General features: G+C 44.1%; 2 protein-coding genes across 4 annotated transcripts; one reads left to right on the plus strand and one right to left on the minus strand.

Annotated features, from left to right (window-relative positions):
- Positions 1–2,812: 2,812 nt before the first annotated feature.
- ascl1a (achaete-scute family bHLH transcription factor 1a) lies at positions 2,813–6,105 on the minus strand. 2 transcript variants are annotated; one of them, XM_040035923.1, is made up of 2 exons: positions 3,134–6,105; positions 2,813–3,043 (listed from the first exon to the last, which is right to left on the minus strand). In XM_040035923.1, exon 1 carries the CDS (start codon positions 3,714–3,716, stop codon positions 3,150–3,152), a length of 567 nt encoding a protein of 188 aa, XP_039891857.1. In that variant the 5' UTR covers positions 3,717–6,105; the 3' UTR covers positions 2,813–3,043; positions 3,134–3,149. The 2 variants fall into 2 exon arrangements, with proteins under 2 accessions (XP_039891857.1, XP_039891856.1); XM_040035922.1 differs by having other exon boundaries at positions 2,813–6,105.
- Positions 6,106–6,162: 57 nt separating this feature from the next.
- On the plus strand, positions 6,163–16,688 carry itfg2 (integrin alpha FG-GAP repeat containing 2). 2 transcript variants are annotated; one of them, XM_040035919.1, is made up of 12 exons: positions 6,163–6,383; positions 7,117–7,212; positions 7,287–7,328; positions 7,423–7,600; positions 7,677–7,816; positions 9,044–9,192; positions 9,278–9,372; positions 9,781–9,834; positions 10,067–10,158; positions 11,035–11,152; positions 12,702–12,875; positions 16,538–16,688. In XM_040035919.1, exons 1-12 carry the CDS (start codon positions 6,288–6,290, stop codon positions 16,603–16,605), a joined length of 1,302 nt encoding a protein of 433 aa, XP_039891853.1. In that variant the 5' UTR covers positions 6,163–6,287; the 3' UTR covers positions 16,606–16,688. The 2 variants fall into 2 exon arrangements, with proteins under 2 accessions (XP_039891853.1, XP_039891854.1); XM_040035920.1 differs by lacking the exon at positions 9,781–9,834.
- Positions 16,689–18,549: the final 1,861 nt, after the last annotated feature.

Raw genomic sequence — 18,549 nt, forward strand, 5'->3', positions numbered from 1 at the left:
GTCCATTGTTCCTGCTAAATAAACACAGCTAAATAATAAAAAAGTAAACATTAACTTTCAGCATCCTCCCCTTCCCTCCAATAAACACTTTCCTGCGGACTTTCTGGGCTCAGTCACTTGTTTTGTCTTACTTAAAACAACTTGATTTTCATTTTGTAATTTTGGTCCTCCTCAGATTCCAGAAGGTTGTTAACATAGAGTATAGTTCATCGTGTGACTGGGTCATTAGTCAGTGAGCTCAGATCCATATAGATTGGTTTTAAAACACTCAACAAGTCCATAAGCCTAAATGCATCTTTTATATAGAATCTATAAGGTTAAATGCATCTTTTATTTACAGTCTATAATAATAAACATGTATTACACTCTCTGGGCTTGCCCTACTTGCCATAAGTTGTCGTTTTATATTTTTAAAACAATCCAAAACATTGATTTTATCTTTAGAGAAACAAAGTTCCTCACTCCATAGGTTCCTTGAGTCATAAAGTACCACTGTGTGGCTTTCCCCCCCACTGCTGAGCCCCATGACAAAGTCTGGGGACCTCTCACTGTTGGTTGTGTGTTGGAGGTCTTTTTTATTTATTTTTTTTATTTTTTTATTTTAATCCAGTCATCATAATTGTTTACTTGTTAAACTGTGATGGTGCTTGGCTGGAGGCTGCCGTGCCTCTTACGTCACTTTTTTAGACACTGAATTAAAGTTAAATTTGAAAACTTAAAAAAAAAAATCACATCTCATTTTTAATGAAGTTCAAGATGCCTTCAAAATAAAAGCTCTTGAAGTAAATTGAAAGAGGTGAGGAAATTAGAGATGTATTTGCACATACAAGAGTGGGATCAAACCTTTCTCGTGTGTTATTCTGATAGAAAAGTTTTATTCGAGTTTAAAGTTATTCCAAGCTGGCAGAAAATTTTACTCACATCAGAAAATATATACAGAATTTAGAGGTATCATCTGTTTGATCTGAAGTGTTGCAGGTCCTCGCCCGGCAGTGTTTGAGGTGGGGAAACCTGTTTGTTTCTGTGCTTCTAATAAATAGATTAAGTGAATAAATATTATAATTGTTTATTAATTATTGTACAAACAATGAAGTGTCTGCAAGTTGATGCTAAACTCAGACAGTTTTCTAATAACTTGTGTTTTTGAATGAGCCAGGAGGACCCTCTGCCTCTCTCTCAGGCCCCCTGGTGGTCCACGAACTCTCCTTTGTGCGCTCATATTTACAATAAACACGAGTTTTTCCAAAGAATTTCACTAAAATGTGTCTTATTCATGTATTTAACGCCATTTCTGCATAAACACCCACATTAACACAAACATGTTGAACCCCACACACTCTGACGGATGTTTTTTCCCCTCCCAGGTGGTGGTTGTGTGTTCAGCGGCATGCTGCTGTCAGGAGGCACACGCCATCAGCCAATTCAGCTCCGTGTCTCCACTCGACCACCATTCAGACCCCATTCACTCATTAAACCAGACACGCGTCCGGCTGCAGCCTCCGCCCTACCTGTCAAACTCAGTTGTGCAGAAACCTCAGAGCTCTAGTTCACAATCTCACGTCATGCCCTCCATCTGCAAATTTTAAAGCCTCCTGTTTACTTGAATTATATTTCTCGGTGTGAGTTGAATTGGGGGAAATAGTGTCATTGTAATCCTACAACTTGGGCGATCCACCTTCCAGCCGCTTCGTGCGCACAGACGCTAAGGAAGACTAGCTTGAAAAGCTCACTCAACGCTTCATTAACTGCAGAGGTGTGTTCATTTTAAGGTCATGCTGTTAAGAGAAATATCACAGCAGTATTTTTATTTTTCACGACATCAATGTGGTGGAGGTGTATGTGTGTTTTTAAAATGGAGACAAAGTGGAGTTTTACGCATGTTTTGCGAGTGTGAAAAAATGCGTCTTTTGGGTTAAAGGTGCTGGCTGGTATTACAAAGGAGAAAGAGATAGCGGTGTGGGAGTTCTCTAGTAAAAGACCTGCGGCTACAGAATTAGTTGAGCCACTCTGCGCTCAGCTTCAAACAAGAAAAGAGAAAATGCATCGTGCGTAAAACGTGCGTTCCTCCCCTTTTATCTCGACGTATTCCATCTACTTATGTTGGTTTTAATGGCCACACAAGGAAAACTGTACCCAGCCCCCCTCCCACCCGGCACACACACACACACCACCACCACACACACCACACACACTTTAAAATTAAGACATGAACAGTAATTCAGTAGCATCTCATTTTATTTTTAGACTAGAGTGTAGAAAATATGGTTATAAGACTTCTTATTTTCCGCTTATGTGGAGAGGATATAGAGCTGGCAGTATAAAGAGACAATGCGTGGCTATTGCACTCTGTTTGGACAATAGCTGCATAAGTTTTTGATCATTGTGACATGACATAATGCAATAACGTGGTTCTGCTATTAAATAAGACACATCGGTGCTATAGGATAAAACATCGGAGTATCAAACTCCCTCTGGAAACCTCGTGAACACAACAGCCAGAGAATAATAGACTACGCGTCTACATAGGCAGGAGGTATAGAAGCGACTTCGCAAATATATAGACAAAATATATACAAAAGGATGTGTACAAAACATCTATAAATCTCTTACATACAAAAATATCTTAATATATCTTAAAAAAGAGCGTTTGATATAGAATTTTATAGAATAAATCCGTGACTTGGAAGCATTTTTTCTGAAGTCAGCGTCTGAGAGAGAGTTGGTGCTGCTGTGATGGGGTTGGCATAGAAGAGTTTTTAATGTGCTGAGAGCGTGAATCGCTTTAGGGTCATTTTCTTTTGTTTTTGTTTTGTTTGTTTGTTTGTTTTATCAAGGGGACACACAGAAAGTTTGGATTCCCACGCTGCATGTGGGAGACCCGTCTTCCTTTAATCCTTTGGCGCTGATCTCCGGCCTGATGTTCAGTTAAGGCTCCGGGACCCTGCTGAGTCTGTCAGGTGGACCGGGGAGGACACTCTTGTTCTTCTCCTCCTCGGGACCATCCCAAGCCCAGGAGAGCAATAAAGTGAGCTGATCCATATTTCTGCGAGGAGGAGGAGAAACGGGAAGTTAGGTTTGTCGGGATTTAAATGACGATGATGCCTGGAACGAGCGCGGTGACGTGTGCGCTTACCTCGCACTGATGCTCTTCAGAACCAGTTTGTGAAGTCCAGCAGCTCCTGCTCCTCCGGACTTAGGGGGTCATAGGAGCCCTCGTCGGATGAGTAGGAGGACACGGGGGAGCCTGCCATGGAGTTCATGTCCGCGGAGTATCCCTGCGACATGCCGGGCGACAGCACGCCCGCCTGGAACGCCGCGCTCACGGCGTCGTGCTCGTCCAGCAGCTGCTGCAGCGCGCGGATGTACTCCACGGCGGAGCGCAGTGTCTCCACTTTGCTCATCTTCTTGTTGGCGGCGCCGTTTGGCACGTGCTCCCGCAGCGTGGCGAAGCCGTTGTTGACCAGCTTCACGCGGTTGCGCTCGCGCTCGTTCCTGCGCGCCACCGCGTGCGGCTGCTGCTGCGGCAGGCTGTAGCCGAAACCCGCGAAGTTCAACCGACGCTTGCAGCGCAGCAGCTCCGGGGAGGAGGAGCGCGGACGCTTCGGTTGCTTGCTCGCGGACTTCCCGCCGCCGCTCGCGCTCAGCTGAACGCTCTGCGCAGAGAAGAAGCACGCGGGCGGCATCAGCTGCTGCTGCTGACTCGCGTTAATTTCCATTTTGGTCGTGAGGTCCGTACGCGCGTGTGGGAAAAAACCCAGAAGTTTTAAAGAATCGCAGAGATTCCGGGAGCGCGTCCCGCTCGTGCCGTTCACGTGCTGTGGCCGCTGGTCGCGCACTTGCTCCAGTGTGGAGGGGGGGTGCTACTATTGGTTAGGGGGACAGTCCCAGCTCCGCTGATGCTGCCTCGCGCTCCTCAAAGCTGCTCTGAGCTCTTGGAGAAAGACGCCACTGCTTTTCAACACGGCTGGCTGAGGGGCTGGCCACGCCCTCTGGTCGCGTGGATACACCTTGGGCTCCTGCCCCGGTACCGGTGCGCCGCGCGCCTGACGCGTGCCACTTGAAGCACTAAACAAACAGTGAGAGGAGAGGGGTTTTTTTACGAGAAGGTGAAACAGACTCATAGAAGTCCACACCGAACTCAATCTGACGCATTTCCAGGTGGATAGTCACGCGTTTTGTTTTGGGTTTATTTTTTGTTTTTTACAGGTCAGCCAAAATAAAGAAGAGCGAGAGAAAACACAAACTGTGCATAAAATCTATTCACAAAGTGAAGTGTGTGACGTTCTCTCTGCCCGATCCTGATTCTGGCCCCTGTCTGTGCCATTTCTTTTCACACAGCCGCTCGTTTGCGGGACTTTGTAAAATTTTCCACTTTGCGCGCATCATCGGCCGCACAAGCGGAACGAGGAGGCGCAAATCCTCGGTCTGTGCGCGTAACTGGACTCTCTATGCGGCACTAAGAGGTGCACAACAAGAAAACACGCACAAACTTCAACACGCTCTCTCGCGTCTTTGCGCATGCACGCACAACTTTGCGCACTAAACAGAATTAGGATTGTTTTGGGGTTAAGTTTTTGCGGGTGAACTTCTTGCGTGTGTGTGCGCGCACTCTTTTCTCTTCCCCCTTATTCTGGGCACCCGTGCACGCGCGCCTTTAGAGGGGATTGCCATAAATAGTTCAAATTTTCTGTGGCATTCACATTCAGGCACACACACACAGATACACGCACACAAACACACCACCTCCACTTTCTCCTTCAAAGCCCAGCCGGAGAGTTTAGAAAAGAGGCGTGGGTCCTATTCAGCGTCCCCCCCTGCGCCCCTCCGCCCTGCCTGATCTTTCTGAAACATATATCCACGCTGTTAGCGGGCTTCCACAGTCCAATTAGCGTTTTGTGAGGACTCTCTCTCTCGATCTCTCTCTCTCTCCGCTGCTGCTGCTGCTCGTCGTCCTGAGGCTGGGAGGGCACTCACTTTACTCGAGGGGCCTTCCACTCAAAGCTGGGTGTAATAATTAATATGACATCTGTCTACCCGAGTTCCCTCTTTAACCACTTTCTGTATTTTTCCCTCTTTTCTTTGGTGTTGGTGTGTGGGGGGGGGGGGGGGGGGGGGGGGGGATGCGAGGGATTATCTCTCAGTTTGTTTTGTGGCAGGCTCAGTCACCCAGAAAGACCGATAAACACTTCAGCTCTACAAAAATAAATGTAATTTATCATAGTATCATATCATTTATTGTTTTTTGTTTGTTTGTTTTTTTACACTGAATTATAATTATGGCTGACAAAGTTAAAAATAACTCTTCTGCAGTGGAGCTTCTCTTCTCTTCTAGAATGTTTGGCTTCACACTGGTTTAACTCCCTCACGCCTGCGTCGTTTATTGCTTTACAGGTAAAGTTGTAATTAACGGGCGCCCTCTAGAGGACAGCAGTGGACGTTATCACCGAGAAGTAAATCCTCCCATCCTGCCCTGTTTCAGATTGATAGACAGATTCCACAAGAGAAATTGTTGTGTTAAATAAGCAACACTGTTAAAATAAAAAACAAACAAACCCGAATTTAGTTAAAAGGACTGACACTGTGTAAGAGAGAAGTGCAAATTGCATTAATAAATAATATGTGGACTATGATCTAAGAACATCTGCAAGTTTAAATAATTTTTTTTCTAATTTTAGCTTGTGTTTATGTTTAATAGCTAGTTTTCTTCACTTTGAGTGTTCATTTTGGTGCTTTTCACGCTTTAATATGTTTTAATATCGTGTTTGTTTGCAAAATGTTTAAATTAATAAGATAACGATGAGATTTACTTTGTTTTTTCACCAACTTGGGGAAGATTCAATAGATCACCAGGTGCATGGTCTGGGTACATAATGTAATTTTCTTTGCTGTTATGGGGGTCCAGCAAAGAAAGAACAGAGGCAAGAACGAAAATCAAACTATTTGAAAGTATGTACTTACGCTCATTGACCGCCAGGTGTCAGTATTTCACAGCGTATTAACGGACAAACTTAAACTAGCTCAGTTTTAAAAGCTCTCTTTCTACAAACATACACATGTGCGTACAGGTTTTCACTACTACTAATAAAATATATATATGGAAACAGGAACACGTCCAGGCAGATCAGTGCTTTGGTTTGCGGATCACCTTTTTTGTCTCTGCTACGATCCCGTAGATATTAGGTCACGTGGTTTTGTTTACTAGGAGGAGGCGGTGAGCGCGTGAACGAGGTAGCCAGAGCAGTATCGGTAAATCAGCGGCCGTAAAGGGAATACAAAGACTATCAGCTATGCGCTCTCTGAATTATGTTCACCGGGTTAGCTTAGACTTCACAGGGACTCTGTTTCCTCACGCCATCTGTCTGGGAGACGCAGACAACGACTCGGTACGGAAGCTAAGCTAACTTTTGTTTATTATTGTTATCGTTAATGTTTGTTTTGTCTTCTCGGACCTCTTGAATGCAGACTTTTACATGTTTAAATTAAATTCTAAATATATTTAGTAATATATTTATTTATGGTTTGATAACTAGACTTTTTGCAGTCTGTTCTTATTATAATAAGTCTTGAGTCGCCGCTCATTTCTTTCTCCGTCTCGCTTACAAAGAGGAAGAACTTAAAAAAATTCTGGTAATTTTTTCAAGTTCTCCTGGGTTGTTCGGACACTGGCTGCTTTTTAACTTATTTTCAGTTGAGTGTTGTTTGCTTCCTGATCATTTTCATTTCTACCTGACTGAAAAAACAATTTAAAAAGGCACCACACTAAAGGGATGAATCAGTGCTGTGTCTGCACATGACTTACAACTTAGGGTTTCAGCCAGTGTCGTGCTAGAGAAGTCACATTTTGATCCACTATTGCTGATGTGTGCCAAATTACCTGGAAAACATCTGATTGGCAGTGGCTCTGTTTATCAGCATGACAGTGATTCCAAACACAAACACATCTATTCCCCATTTTCCTAGCAAAATATAATGATGTTTTGTCTCACAATTAATGACTTTTTAGCTTCTCATTTTAGAATTTGTCTTGATCAAGAAGAGTAAAAAAAAATTTTTTATGACCTGTGTTACCTGATTGTTCAACTGCTCCACTAACACGGCTGTCTCCCTTCTCTGCAGCTGAACGAGCTGGTCGTAGGAGACACCAACGGAAAGCTGCTTGTTTACAAGAACGATGACTCCAAACCTTGGATCATAAGGTCCTGCGTGGGCATGGTCAGTGCAGGTGCTAGAAAAATCCTTTTGTGTCATGTGATCTGTGGCTCATGTGGTGTGTTGTGCTTTCCCAGCTGACCTGCGTTGCTGTTGGAGATGTGTGCAACAAAGGAAAGGTGAGAACAGAGAAGTCAGAAGCTGCTTATTGTCTTAAAGTTTAGGATTTGATGTGACGGCGTGTTTTTATTTTTTATTTTTTCTGTGTGTCAGAACTTCGTGGTTGCCGTGGGCGCAGAGGGCTGGTTTCACCTCTTTGACCTCACAGCTGCCGCCGCGAGCAAGGCAGACTCATCCAGCCAGCACGAGTTTCAGTCACCTGATGACCAGAAGCCCTTCCTCACCCAGCACATTCCCGCCAACACCAAAGTCATCCTCATCAGTGATATTGGTAAATTCTGGCTAAATTCTTCTGTGATAAATGTGGATTTTTGTGATTTTTGAGTGCAGCGTGTGCGTGTTTGCAGATGGAGATGGGCGCTGCGAGCTGGTGGTGGGATACACAGACCGAGTGGTGCGAGCCTTTCGCTGGGAGGAGCCATCTGACAGCTCTGATGCAGGGCCTGGTCAGCTGATTCTGTTGAAGAAATGGCTTCTGGAGGGACAGGTGAGCTCAGGTGTTGTTTCTTACCAGCATGTGAAATCACTAAACTTGATTTGATGCGGGGGGTATTTTCTTGGCACACTTTGGCACAGTTGTACCCGAGTGTTGTTCCAGACCACGTCTATCCCTTGGATCACAGTGCACACATCTCCTCATGCTGTCATCAGATCTCAGTACAATAGAGCACCTTGGATGTGGTGCAGAGGGAGATTTGCATCATGGATGTGCAGCCAACAAATCTGCAGCTACTGTGTGATGTTATCATGTCAGTATGGACCAAAATCTCTGAGGAATGTTTCCAGGACCTTTTTTAATCTGTTCCACAAAGAATTAAAGCACTTCTGAACGCAAAAGAGGGTGCAGTCTAGTGCCAGTAAGGTGCACCTTATAAATATACTTTATATTTTCTCAGCAAACTTTAATGAAAACTTTCACCACTAGGTGGCAGCATTTTACCAAATGATTTTAGCGTAGTCCACCCCAATGAGCAGTACCTCCGTCTGTGTACACGTGACATTATTTTGTATTACCACTGTGAAAACGTCAAAATAACTGAATGTTTCGATGGCTGCATAGTCTGTCATCTTCTTCCTACCAGAACAAACCAGTTAAGTGGAACAGCAGCATGAGCGCAGTACAAATCCTGAAGACACGCTAACATAACACAATATGCAAACACAAACTGCACACTCAGATCGGCTTGGCGCGACTCATTTTCCATTAAAAATCGAGTACCACCTAATGTGCGTGGGGTCTTTTTAGCAATGTGTCCGAGCGTCCCATGACATAGATAGTGTGCGACATGAATGCTACAACAAGGCAGCGATATAGCTGCTGCTCGGTCTGTGGCTTTTTGGCGAGACTCGGGGACCTCATCGTTGTTTTTTGTGAACGTTTCCCCCGTTGCCGGGTTTCAAAAACAGCGGTTTTGATTTTTGTGAAGGAGACACCTTCTTTACTCATCGAGTGATCCCACTGACCAGCCAATTGGTGGAGTGCAGTCTGTTGATGTCACATTTTGGCCTTGGATCATTTGGAACCTCGGTTGAGCAGGTACTAAAAAAGTACCTGGTACAGGTGCAATGACCCGACAGAAAACCCATAAAACCATGGCGAGCTGACCCTAGTAGGTACTGATGGAAAAGGGCGTTTGGGCACTCAAGGCCCTCCATAGATGAGACCTAGCTGAATAAATAATCAGGGTGTGACATGGTATTGGCTGTTCTGCAGGTGGACAGTCTGTCAGTGAACCCGGGTCCAGAGGGGTTACCTGAGCTGATGGTGTCTCAGCCAGGCTGCGGCTACGCCATCCTGCTCTGCTCCTGGACGCAACAGGACTCCTCCGACTCTGGCGACGACACCCCCACCACGCCTGGGAGGTAGACGCCTCCTCCATTATAATGTGAGTGGCGGTTAAAGTGATTGATGGACTGGATTAATTTAGCGTGATTTCCCTCCTCACAGCGAGGGGCCCTCCAGAGACGTAGTTCTCCATCTGACCACCGGGCGGATACACAACAAGAACGTTTCCACTCACCTCATCGGCAGCATTAGCAAAGGTAGACGCTCTTACCAGCCGGCTCGTTTTACACTCGCACCTACGCTTGTTTACTGGGTCGCTGATGAGGTAAATAATGTGGGGACAGAGGGCGTCTGCAGGTAAACCCGGGCCCTGTCGCTCACCTGGAAACACTTTTAAACTGCAGCTGAGTCTCGTCTCAGTGGGTTTCTTTAGGTGTGTTGTAATTGTACAATTTCTTTAAGTCTCCTCTTCTCATCATCCTGCTGAGATGCAGAAACACAGATGATGCAAATGATTTCCTCTCATACTGCGATCGGTGTGACAGTAAAAATATATAAAAGTGCGTTTGATATGGTTTTAAAAAAACTCACAAAAAATGGCTGATTGCATCTTAATAGAAGAATTCAGTTTTTTTGTGTGTGTGTGTTTTTTGTTTTTTTTACAGGATCCAAGGAAGAGTCGTCAACGTGTGGACTGTTTGCTCTCTGTACTTTAGATGGTAGGATGGGAATTTTAAACACTTACAATTCTCATCTCCACATCTCTGTGGAGAAGTCTGTGCTTTTCTATCAACTAGAACAAGCTGGTTAAGCAGGAGAAAGAGTTTTTTAATTTGTATGCTAAAATGCATATGACAGTGACAGTCTGTACACAACAGCAGTTTTTAGCCGTGTTGATTTATTTTTGACCATTTTTAAGGTCGACCTGTTTTCTGCCTCCTCGTGTCACAGGGACGCTGAAGCTGATGAACAGTTCGGAGCAGTTGTTGTGGTCGGTGCAGGTGGATCATCAGCTGTTTGCCCTGCAGAAGCTCGACGTCACAGTGAGTCTCTGCGACAGGCCGACACTCGTGGACGCTTTCAACTTTTAGCAAATATAAACCTTTTGTTTGTTTTTGTCTTTTTAGTTTCCAGTGAAAAACAGATGTTTTGCTAACTCGTCTGTTTTTAATGTTCTTACGTGTGTTATTAGAAATTGTTGGAGCTGATGGGACTCATTTAACTAACATTTAACTTAAAATGCAGATAAAGCCGGCAGGAAGTCAGACGTAACAACAGCACAGAGAAGCCATTTAGTTTTCAAAATAAAACCCCCCGTGTAGGCTGCACGTGACATTGCAGTCATGCAGCCGCTGTCGAGAAAGTCTCTGTTCTTCTCGGCACTCATGGGTATTTCAAGTTAGTCACTTTAGTTTATACTATACCAGTTTGATCTCCATTAAGCCACCACAGCAAGAACAACACCCGACCAAATTCAGATTTTTACCCTTTACCCTGCTCACTTAAAAACTTTTACCAGACAACTGTTTCCTGTTCGGTTATTTTCCTCATGTAATGAACAGCCTGACAGGTGTATCATCAGCAGGTACAGGTCATGTATGGAAACACACAGATCTGGAAGTACTTTTCATTTCCCATCTATTTGCTCTTCAGGAATAGCACAGTGTCTTATACTAAAAACTAGAGGAGTTAAGGACTTCACTGAAAGTTTCAGATGCATGAATTTGAGTGACTTTGTGGCATTTCCTCCATAATTACTTAAAAATCACACGCAGGCTGGTCTAATTAGTCCCAGTTTAGTTTGTTGTCCATCGGCTACTCGATTACATGCTGAATTAATTCAGAAATGTGTGTTTGCCTTCGTGTATGCGCTCAGCTATGCAGCAACCGTGTGCGTCTGTGTTTGTGTCTTCTTCCAGGGGGACGGCAGAGAGGAGGTGGTGGCGTGTGCTTGGGACGGTCAAACCTACATCATCGACCACAATCGGACCGTGGTGAGGTTCCAGTTCGACGAGAACGTCAACGCCTTCTGTGCAGGTGAGGGACGTCACACCACCTCCTCCTTGTTTTTGCTCCGCCGTCGTTTTTCTGTGACGGTCACGACACTTGACAAGTTTTCGGCTAATGCGACGACGCGCCACTCGGAACTTTCCAACAGTAGATCTAAATCTGCAGCTTTGTCCAACTTATAATGCGAGTTTCAGCTCACTGTTGAATGTGACACACTTAAAAACAAGCCGCTGGGGCGTTTTTGGCTTTCACGTTAACTCACTCAGCTCAGTATTGATGGTGAGCTTAAGGCAAAGAGAATAAATAATAAACAGACATGTGTATGCTCAGATCTGTGCTCTGTAAATCGTTTACACATTTTTGCAGGTAAATCCACCCGGAGTCTTCTAATCCTCTGGATTAGCGGAGTTGCTGAACATCCATAAATCTGTTGATTCTGCTTAATGTGTCTCTGAGCCTCTCGCAGCGGAGCTTTCAGCAGCTGAAGACACAGATATTTCCCTCAGGCTGTCCACACAGCTCCAGATTAATGCAGATGAAACCATTTTTCACTTGAGGTTCTGACTGTTTGAGGAGAAAGTGTTTGGAATATTTTCCACTGTTTTCCTCTCTCAGCAGGAAATGATCTGCTTTACACCTCTGGATTTGAGGTTAAGGTACCTAAATGTTTGACAACACCTCAGCTACAACTCCTCCCAGGCTCTAGCTTCAAACTTCTTTTACTTCATGGGCCACAAACATGTGCGTACTGGGCCAGAGCCAAGATAACAACAAGCTAAAACTGTGAGCTCAGGTGAAGGACAGCTCTTTACCCCACACCCTTAATAATAACCAGAAAACTGAAGGTTCTCAAATTAAATGACTGAACCCTTTAGAAAATGACTGCATTGTCATCAGTATATCTCAGCTTTCCCACACGTTACATTACATTTTGCAGGTTAGTGGAAAATCATTTTTGTAGCTAAGCGACGATGATATTTAATACACTAACAGTTCAAACAAGATGTGAAAATCCTCTGGACTTTTCATATATTTTCACTCCCGTGGCCTCACTGCAGTTTTCGTGCTCTCTACAACCTGATTTCTTACCTTAGTCCAGGCGTTTGTAACCTCAAACAAAGGTGGAATTTCAAACCTGCTCCACCAGATGGCAGCATAGAACTTTAGCCTCGCCTTGCTTTGAGCTTTTCCTCCTCTCCTCTCCTCTCTCTGTCTTTCTTATCTGTGCTGTCAGATCTCTCTGCAGTGTTTGGACAGTTAATCTGAGGCGCCTAGTGTGACATGTGTGGTTTTAAGTGGATTAAAGAAAGAGACAAAAGACTCCTGAGATCTCTGATTCCAGCCATTTTTGCTGCTTTCCACCTGCTGAGTTTAAATGAGGTGTTCAGGCCTCACTCCCCTCTGCTCTCAGCTCCTCAGACAGATCAGACTTGTTGTGTGGAGGCTACAGTAGCCCGGCAGCGGAGGATTGCTGATCTGTTTATTTGTATTCACAAAGCACGGTCCCTCATATCACTGCCACCACCTGTTGAGTTAAAAACTGTGTGTAAGATTCTCAGGTTTTCTCTGGTTGCAGGTCAGTACACATGTAAGGAGGGCAAAAACGGCCCCTGCCTCGTCTATGTCAGCTTCAACCACAAAATCTACATCTACTGGAAGGTGGAGCTGGAGCGCATGGAATCCACCAACCTGCTGCGAGTGCTGGAGGAAAAGCCCGGCTTTAAAAGCCACCTGAAGATGCTGGGAGTCGGTAAGTACGTCGGCAGCTCAGCGTTCGGAGTCAAGCACACACCTCCTCAGTTTGAGGGCGAATAAGAGCCCAACTGGGGCTCTGATCTGAATACTGATGAGGAGGAAGGAAGAAAATGACCCCACCATGACAGACTTTACAACTAACGAGGCCCTGCCAGCAAGTTCTTACTCTTCTTTAAAGAAACAGTTTGCAGCACAGTCTCTGCAAGAATTCCTATTGATCACCAAACAAATATAACTAGGATATTGTAAACTGGTTAGATGTAACGTTTGGTATTAATTGAGTGTTAATTCAAGTCTTGTGGCTTTTTCTACACGTAGCTGTCATTACCGCCCCCTAGTGTCAGTTTATGCTCTCCTCCTGCAGGCACACTTTAGCTGCTTCTGGCTGCATTATAAAAACTGGTTGTTTATTACCCAACCTTTCCCTTTGACTGCTCGCTTTACATGCAAATATAGCTGAAATTAAAGAACAGTTACCATCTACAGCGTATGTGGTTAAAATGAACTGCGTGTCGCTGCGATGTATGCATCTGAGTTTTTTTCTGCCCAGTGTTCTCCATTAGAGGCCTCAAGTTGGTGCAGAGTACACAGTCACGGTGCAACTGTAAATGTGGGGAGAAGTAAATGACTGTGGTCCTGCTTGCGCTTCCAGTCGTCTTTCTTATCTGTTGTGTCGCCTTCAAGCTCAGAGACTCTTCCACTCTAACCTCGCTGCGAGGGGTCAGAACAGGACTTCATGCTAAGCAGCTGCTGGTGGCAACTTTATATTCAGCCGATACATCAGAGAGAGTATCAACCTTCTCATTTTTACCCGCTCGGGATATAGGAGAAACTCTTCTCTCTACATCCGAATGTAAACACATGCTCTGAGTCCTCCGATCTGAAAAGACTCAAGTATTCTTAGAGCGGTGGACTCCAAGAGCCCACAGATGATCCTCCTCTTTCTGAAAAAGGGTCTTTGTGCATTTCCATGTCGTCCTCCTGCCAAATGTGATGCTTAACTCGATTCAGGTTAATCATTTGTGGATGCACACAGTGGTTATTTATTTCCTGTTAATTTCCTTTGTCAAAGGCCTTTTGCTATTAGAACATAAATCTAGTCTCTGAGCTTCGTGTCAGGGAGGAGGGAAGTGATTAAATCACAGATGAGGTCATGCTTGTTGGTCTGCATGGATGACCAACCTGTCAAAAGCTTCACGTCAGAAATCTCTGTAAGAGCTTTACTGCAGTGTCACGACTGCAGGTGAAAACACACGTTCCAGTTTATTTTTTATCAGTGCTGCTGGTTTTGTTAGCAGTGCTTCCTGCTGCCTGTGTTAATAATTCAGCCTCTGGGCCTGTGGTCTTTCTTTTGACTGTGATTTCACAGGCTTGTTGCCAAACCCACTGTGGAAAATGTGTGATGTGAAGAATGAAGAAGGAAGGACTCATTATTAGTGTAAAAATGTGCCTTTAATCGTTGCTGTCCATCTGCCATCTACAATTTCCAGTAGTTTGAAGGAAAAGAAGGTAAACTGTTCTGTAGGTGTCGATGGTTTTAGCTGCCTCACCCTGACCTCCTTGAAATGTCAGCAGCAGCTCTGAGGTGCTCCCCTGCTGCTTTTTCACCATAATAAGCTCCCTTTAGCCAAGCGCTGATTATGAGTTTGCCAGTTCTCCATCACAAAGAGGGGAAGGTTTCTAAATCAGCTGTTCCTACGTGGTCATTTTCAAATTTGTGACGGACGAGTTCAAACATCAGCTTGTAAAGTGTCAGCGATGTTTGCTGAGCGGTGCAAGGTAAGCGGCGCATACCTGACATCAAAGTAGAGATGAAGGTGGGAGGCTGACTGTGAAGTTAGGCGTTTGTGTCCACAAAAAGTCATATTTATCCAGTGTGCAGTTCAGGACTAAATATAGCTGCTCACTGATGTATTAACTCACTTAATCTGCAGCTGTTTCCCAGAAGGTTCTGAAATTTAGGGGCAGATGTTCCCAACAATAGTGTCTGATAGTCACACACAGAATACCTCAGCACAGTGCCGTCTCTTAAAGATTCACTGGGATTTTAAAAAAAATCCCTTTTACGATGTGGTGTGGCCGTTTCCAGGACCTTTTCAATGATGCGCAACCAACAACAAAGTCGTCGGCCTACAGGGAACCAACATAAGTGATCTGAAGTAAATACAATGAGTGGATGCTTAAGACCTCTTTCAAATCTGATTTCTATTTCTTTCGCAATCGAGGCCTGGAGGGCAGTGCAACGCATTGGAGGGAAAGCTGAAATAGCATCTACTTTCACCCCAGTTAACAGCCTGGATTCAATATGAAGGGTATTTTTTCTTCTGGAGACAGATAACAGACTATGTAAACAACTGTATTAAAAATGTTGAGTACTCTGACATTTAAAAGCATGCTGTGTAAATTTTCAGTGGGTGTTGCAGGATTAGTGATCCTAAACTGGGACAGACCTGCGAGAGGGAATTGAGATCACAGAAAGTATGTGAGAGGACAATTGGAATAATGATTTGTACCAATTTAGAGCACTGCAGCTTAAAATCCTGCACTCAAATTCAATGCTATGACTTCACCTTCATATCCTATGTGTAAAAGAAATACTGGAAGCATTACACACTGGAAAATATTAAGGATCATTTTAAAAAGTGCAGAAGATCTTAATCTCGTCTCCTTGTCCTCCCAAGTATTTACATCTATACTTACAATTCTGGTATTCGATGGCAAATGCCAATCGGGCTCAATGGTGCCGGGCAGCGAGCACAGGGCCCACTGATTGTTTGCTCAGACATTCACACTTGTGGCCTCGTGGAGGTTATATTGTAGCTCTGGCAGTGCTCATCCTGTTCTTTGTTGCATAAAGGAGCAGCTACCTGTCCTGCTGATGTGTTAAGGCCTTCTACGGCCCTGTAAAGACTGTTTAGACTCTTGAGACTGTGCTGTAACACTGACTCTAGCCAAATGCAAAACTACTTAACAAAACTACTTAACAAATGTAATACTTCTTGGAGAAGTCAGAAATGAATCAGGAATAAATAATAATCAACCACTAAAACTAATTCTTCTGTTTAGGAAAACAAATGCAATTTAGCATCTTAGTGTCTCAAAAAATAACAATGTGCTGGTTTGATTAGTAGGTTTATATTTGAAAGTCTGCCAAATAATAAATTAAAGGTTTAAAGCAAATATTCTTGAGTATAAACTAAAATATTTGCATTATGAATGTAAATTGCACGATGATTGATTATTACTTCCACAAAAAGGCTGAAATTTAGGGTTTTTTTTAGCCTTTTCCCTTGTAAGACTTCGTACGATTACCCGATAGGAGATGCAAGCTAACATCTTTTCCATTTGAGCTTGAAACAGTCGATATGAGTCGATATGATCTGCGCCTTTGTTTGTGTAAATTCCTGTTTAATCCCGGTGACATCAACAGGTTGTGAAAGGCTGCGAGCTGTGATTGGTCGATCTCCAACATGTCATCAGTCACGGCCATAATGTATGGCTTTCCTAATTGTGTAATCTGACACGGTGCCTATCAGACCGTGCCCGAATGCACCGTGAACGTTTGTGGAGTCATTTCCTGTGAAGTCATGTTAATCTGGTCACATGTCAGTACTCCGGTTTCAGCGGTAACCGTCACATTGCGTTTCGCCTCCACAGATGCTGATGATCCGGCCGCAGTGCGAGCCCTGGTGGCAGATGTTCTCTACAAGGATGCGCAAACGTAGCTCGGTGACATGCATCACCACGCTGCCTTCTCTGTTTCCCCCCTGACTGTAAATACTCTGTAAATAAACACTGACAGACCGTCTTCTGTGCTGCTGCTCTTGTTACTTGCGCTCCCCAACAGATAGATGTTGGGGTTTGGGTTTCTGATCGGCTCGCCACTGGCTGTTATCTCAGACCTGCACGCTGCCTCTGTCATTGGTATTCTGTCCGCCCAGGTTGCTTTTAACAAGGTGGGCAGAGGATGAGAGCAATGAGACATAATGCAGGGGAAATGCTTCACTGTTTAACCTGCTGTTTTCACCGGTGACTATGTGAATCTGGGAGCGAGGGGAGGGCGGGGGATTAGCAGAAGCTTTATGTGGCCGTCAGTCAGCGGTGACAAGCGGCTGAAAAGAGCTCCCCAATCAAACAGCAGTGCCTTCCTATTATTCATTCCCTGTAGTGTCTGAGAAAATTCTCCTATCCAGTGTATCATCTCAGACATGAAGCACTTCTGATTATGCATAACACGATTACTTCATGAGGACATTTGACTAGCAGTGAGTTAGTAGTGTTGAAGTGATGATGGGAAGGACTGGGGGAATCTCCCACTGTTCCCAATGGGAGGATCCTATTACCACCTGTGTCGACTGCCTCTGTCTTTCCCATGCAATATTAATAAGATGAGCATGTGGCTCAGGTGTCCTGGTAGCCTCTTATCTCTCCTGCCCTTTAGAGACTTACAAAAAGAAGGCTTTCCTTTGAGGACCAAGTCCATGAACTCTTTTTCTTAGTCTTGTTTTGTTTGCATCCCATCTAAGAAAAATCCAGCAGTTATAATTTCTTCTTAATCCACTCTTAATCACGTGATTGTCTGCATTAGCTTCAGCTAAAGATAAAACTCCTTCAGTGGAAAAAGTTGATGAGGTGAAAGATATTTTACATTTTGAAATAAAATTTGAATTTTTTTTTATTTTTTTAAAAAGGAAAAGAAATGATCACGCATATAAAGGAAAGTGCAAAACAGCCCAGTGGATCATTCTGGTGGTAAGTTTGGAGGCAATTAGAGCAATGTGGGACACAGAAATGCATAATCTGTTCTCTAATTGTTTGTAGGATGATGTATTCTTTGTGGGCTTTACTAAGATTTTAGTCGATCCCAAAGATGCTGAATGGAATTGAACTTATTATTTATTTATTTTTACATTAAAAAAAAATTGTCTGCAGAAGCAAGTCTCACTGCAGTAAAATTAATATTCTATACTTTAGTTGTTTTCCTCCTGTGGTCTGGAGACATAACAACTCTGTGGAGATGAGAGTGTGGTTGTCTGCTCCTCTGTCAGCCAAGTGACCAGTCCTTGGTGAATCCCACCTCTCCAGTTTAGCTGCAACCCTAAATGGGACGAGTCATCAAGAAGATGGATAATTTTGCCATCATTTCTTTGGGTAAGCACTAAGCCCAAAGAGGTTGACGATGGTAAACCATGGATATGACAGTTTACAGAGAGTTTGTTTGCTCTAATCTGGATTATTGGAAACAAACACCTCTTCTGCATCAGCGAACCAACAAATCAATGATAAAACCACTAATGCAGCAGCCTCACTTAGCGCCTGCCCCAGAGGAGCTGTTAGCTCACAGATGATGAGAATAAGGACTTCAACACGGACCAAACAATGCTAGCTCTTAAATGTAGCTTGATTGCTGTTGACCAGTTGTGTATATATCTATTGGCTCTACTAGAATGAGTCTTGAGTGCATGGGTTCCCAGATCTTTTCCAGCTAATTACTGATAAGGACTGCTATTTCCACATTGTGTGTGTGAGTTTGAAAGCAGAGCAGCAGACTCTTGCACAAATTTGCTGAATTCCAGGCTGAATAGAGGAGGAGAAATGTTTCAGGAAGTCAAAACGTGTCACTGGGTTGTTGGTGAACCTGAAAATGACCACAAAGCAATCAGTTTCAT

Source organism: Simochromis diagramma, unplaced genomic scaffold (assembly GCF_900408965.1).
Source record: "Simochromis diagramma unplaced genomic scaffold, fSimDia1.1 OVJJ01000816.1, whole genome shotgun sequence".
In the NCBI taxonomy this organism is placed as follows: Eukaryota; Metazoa; Chordata; class Actinopteri; order Cichliformes; family Cichlidae; genus Simochromis; species Simochromis diagramma.

What these genes read in the sequence shown, in the direction of transcription:
- ascl1a (XM_040035923.1), bottom strand. Translation starts at nt 3,716, where the DNA reads ATGGAAATTAACGCGAGTCAGCAGCAGCAGCTGATGCCGCCCGCGTGC.
- itfg2 (XM_040035919.1), top strand. Translation starts at nt 6,288, where the DNA reads ATGCGCTCTCTGAATTATGTTCACCGGGTTAGCTTAGACTTCACAGGG. An exon ending in TGCTCTCTGTACTTTAGATG is followed by an intron (nt 9,835 to 10,066) that starts GTAGGATGGGAA and finishes CTCGTGTCACAG; the next exon opens with GGACGCTGAAGCTGATGAAC. An exon ending in CCTGAAGATGCTGGGAGTCG is followed by an intron (nt 12,876 to 16,537) that starts GTAAGTACGTCG and finishes TCGCCTCCACAG; the next exon opens with ATGCTGATGATCCGGCCGCA.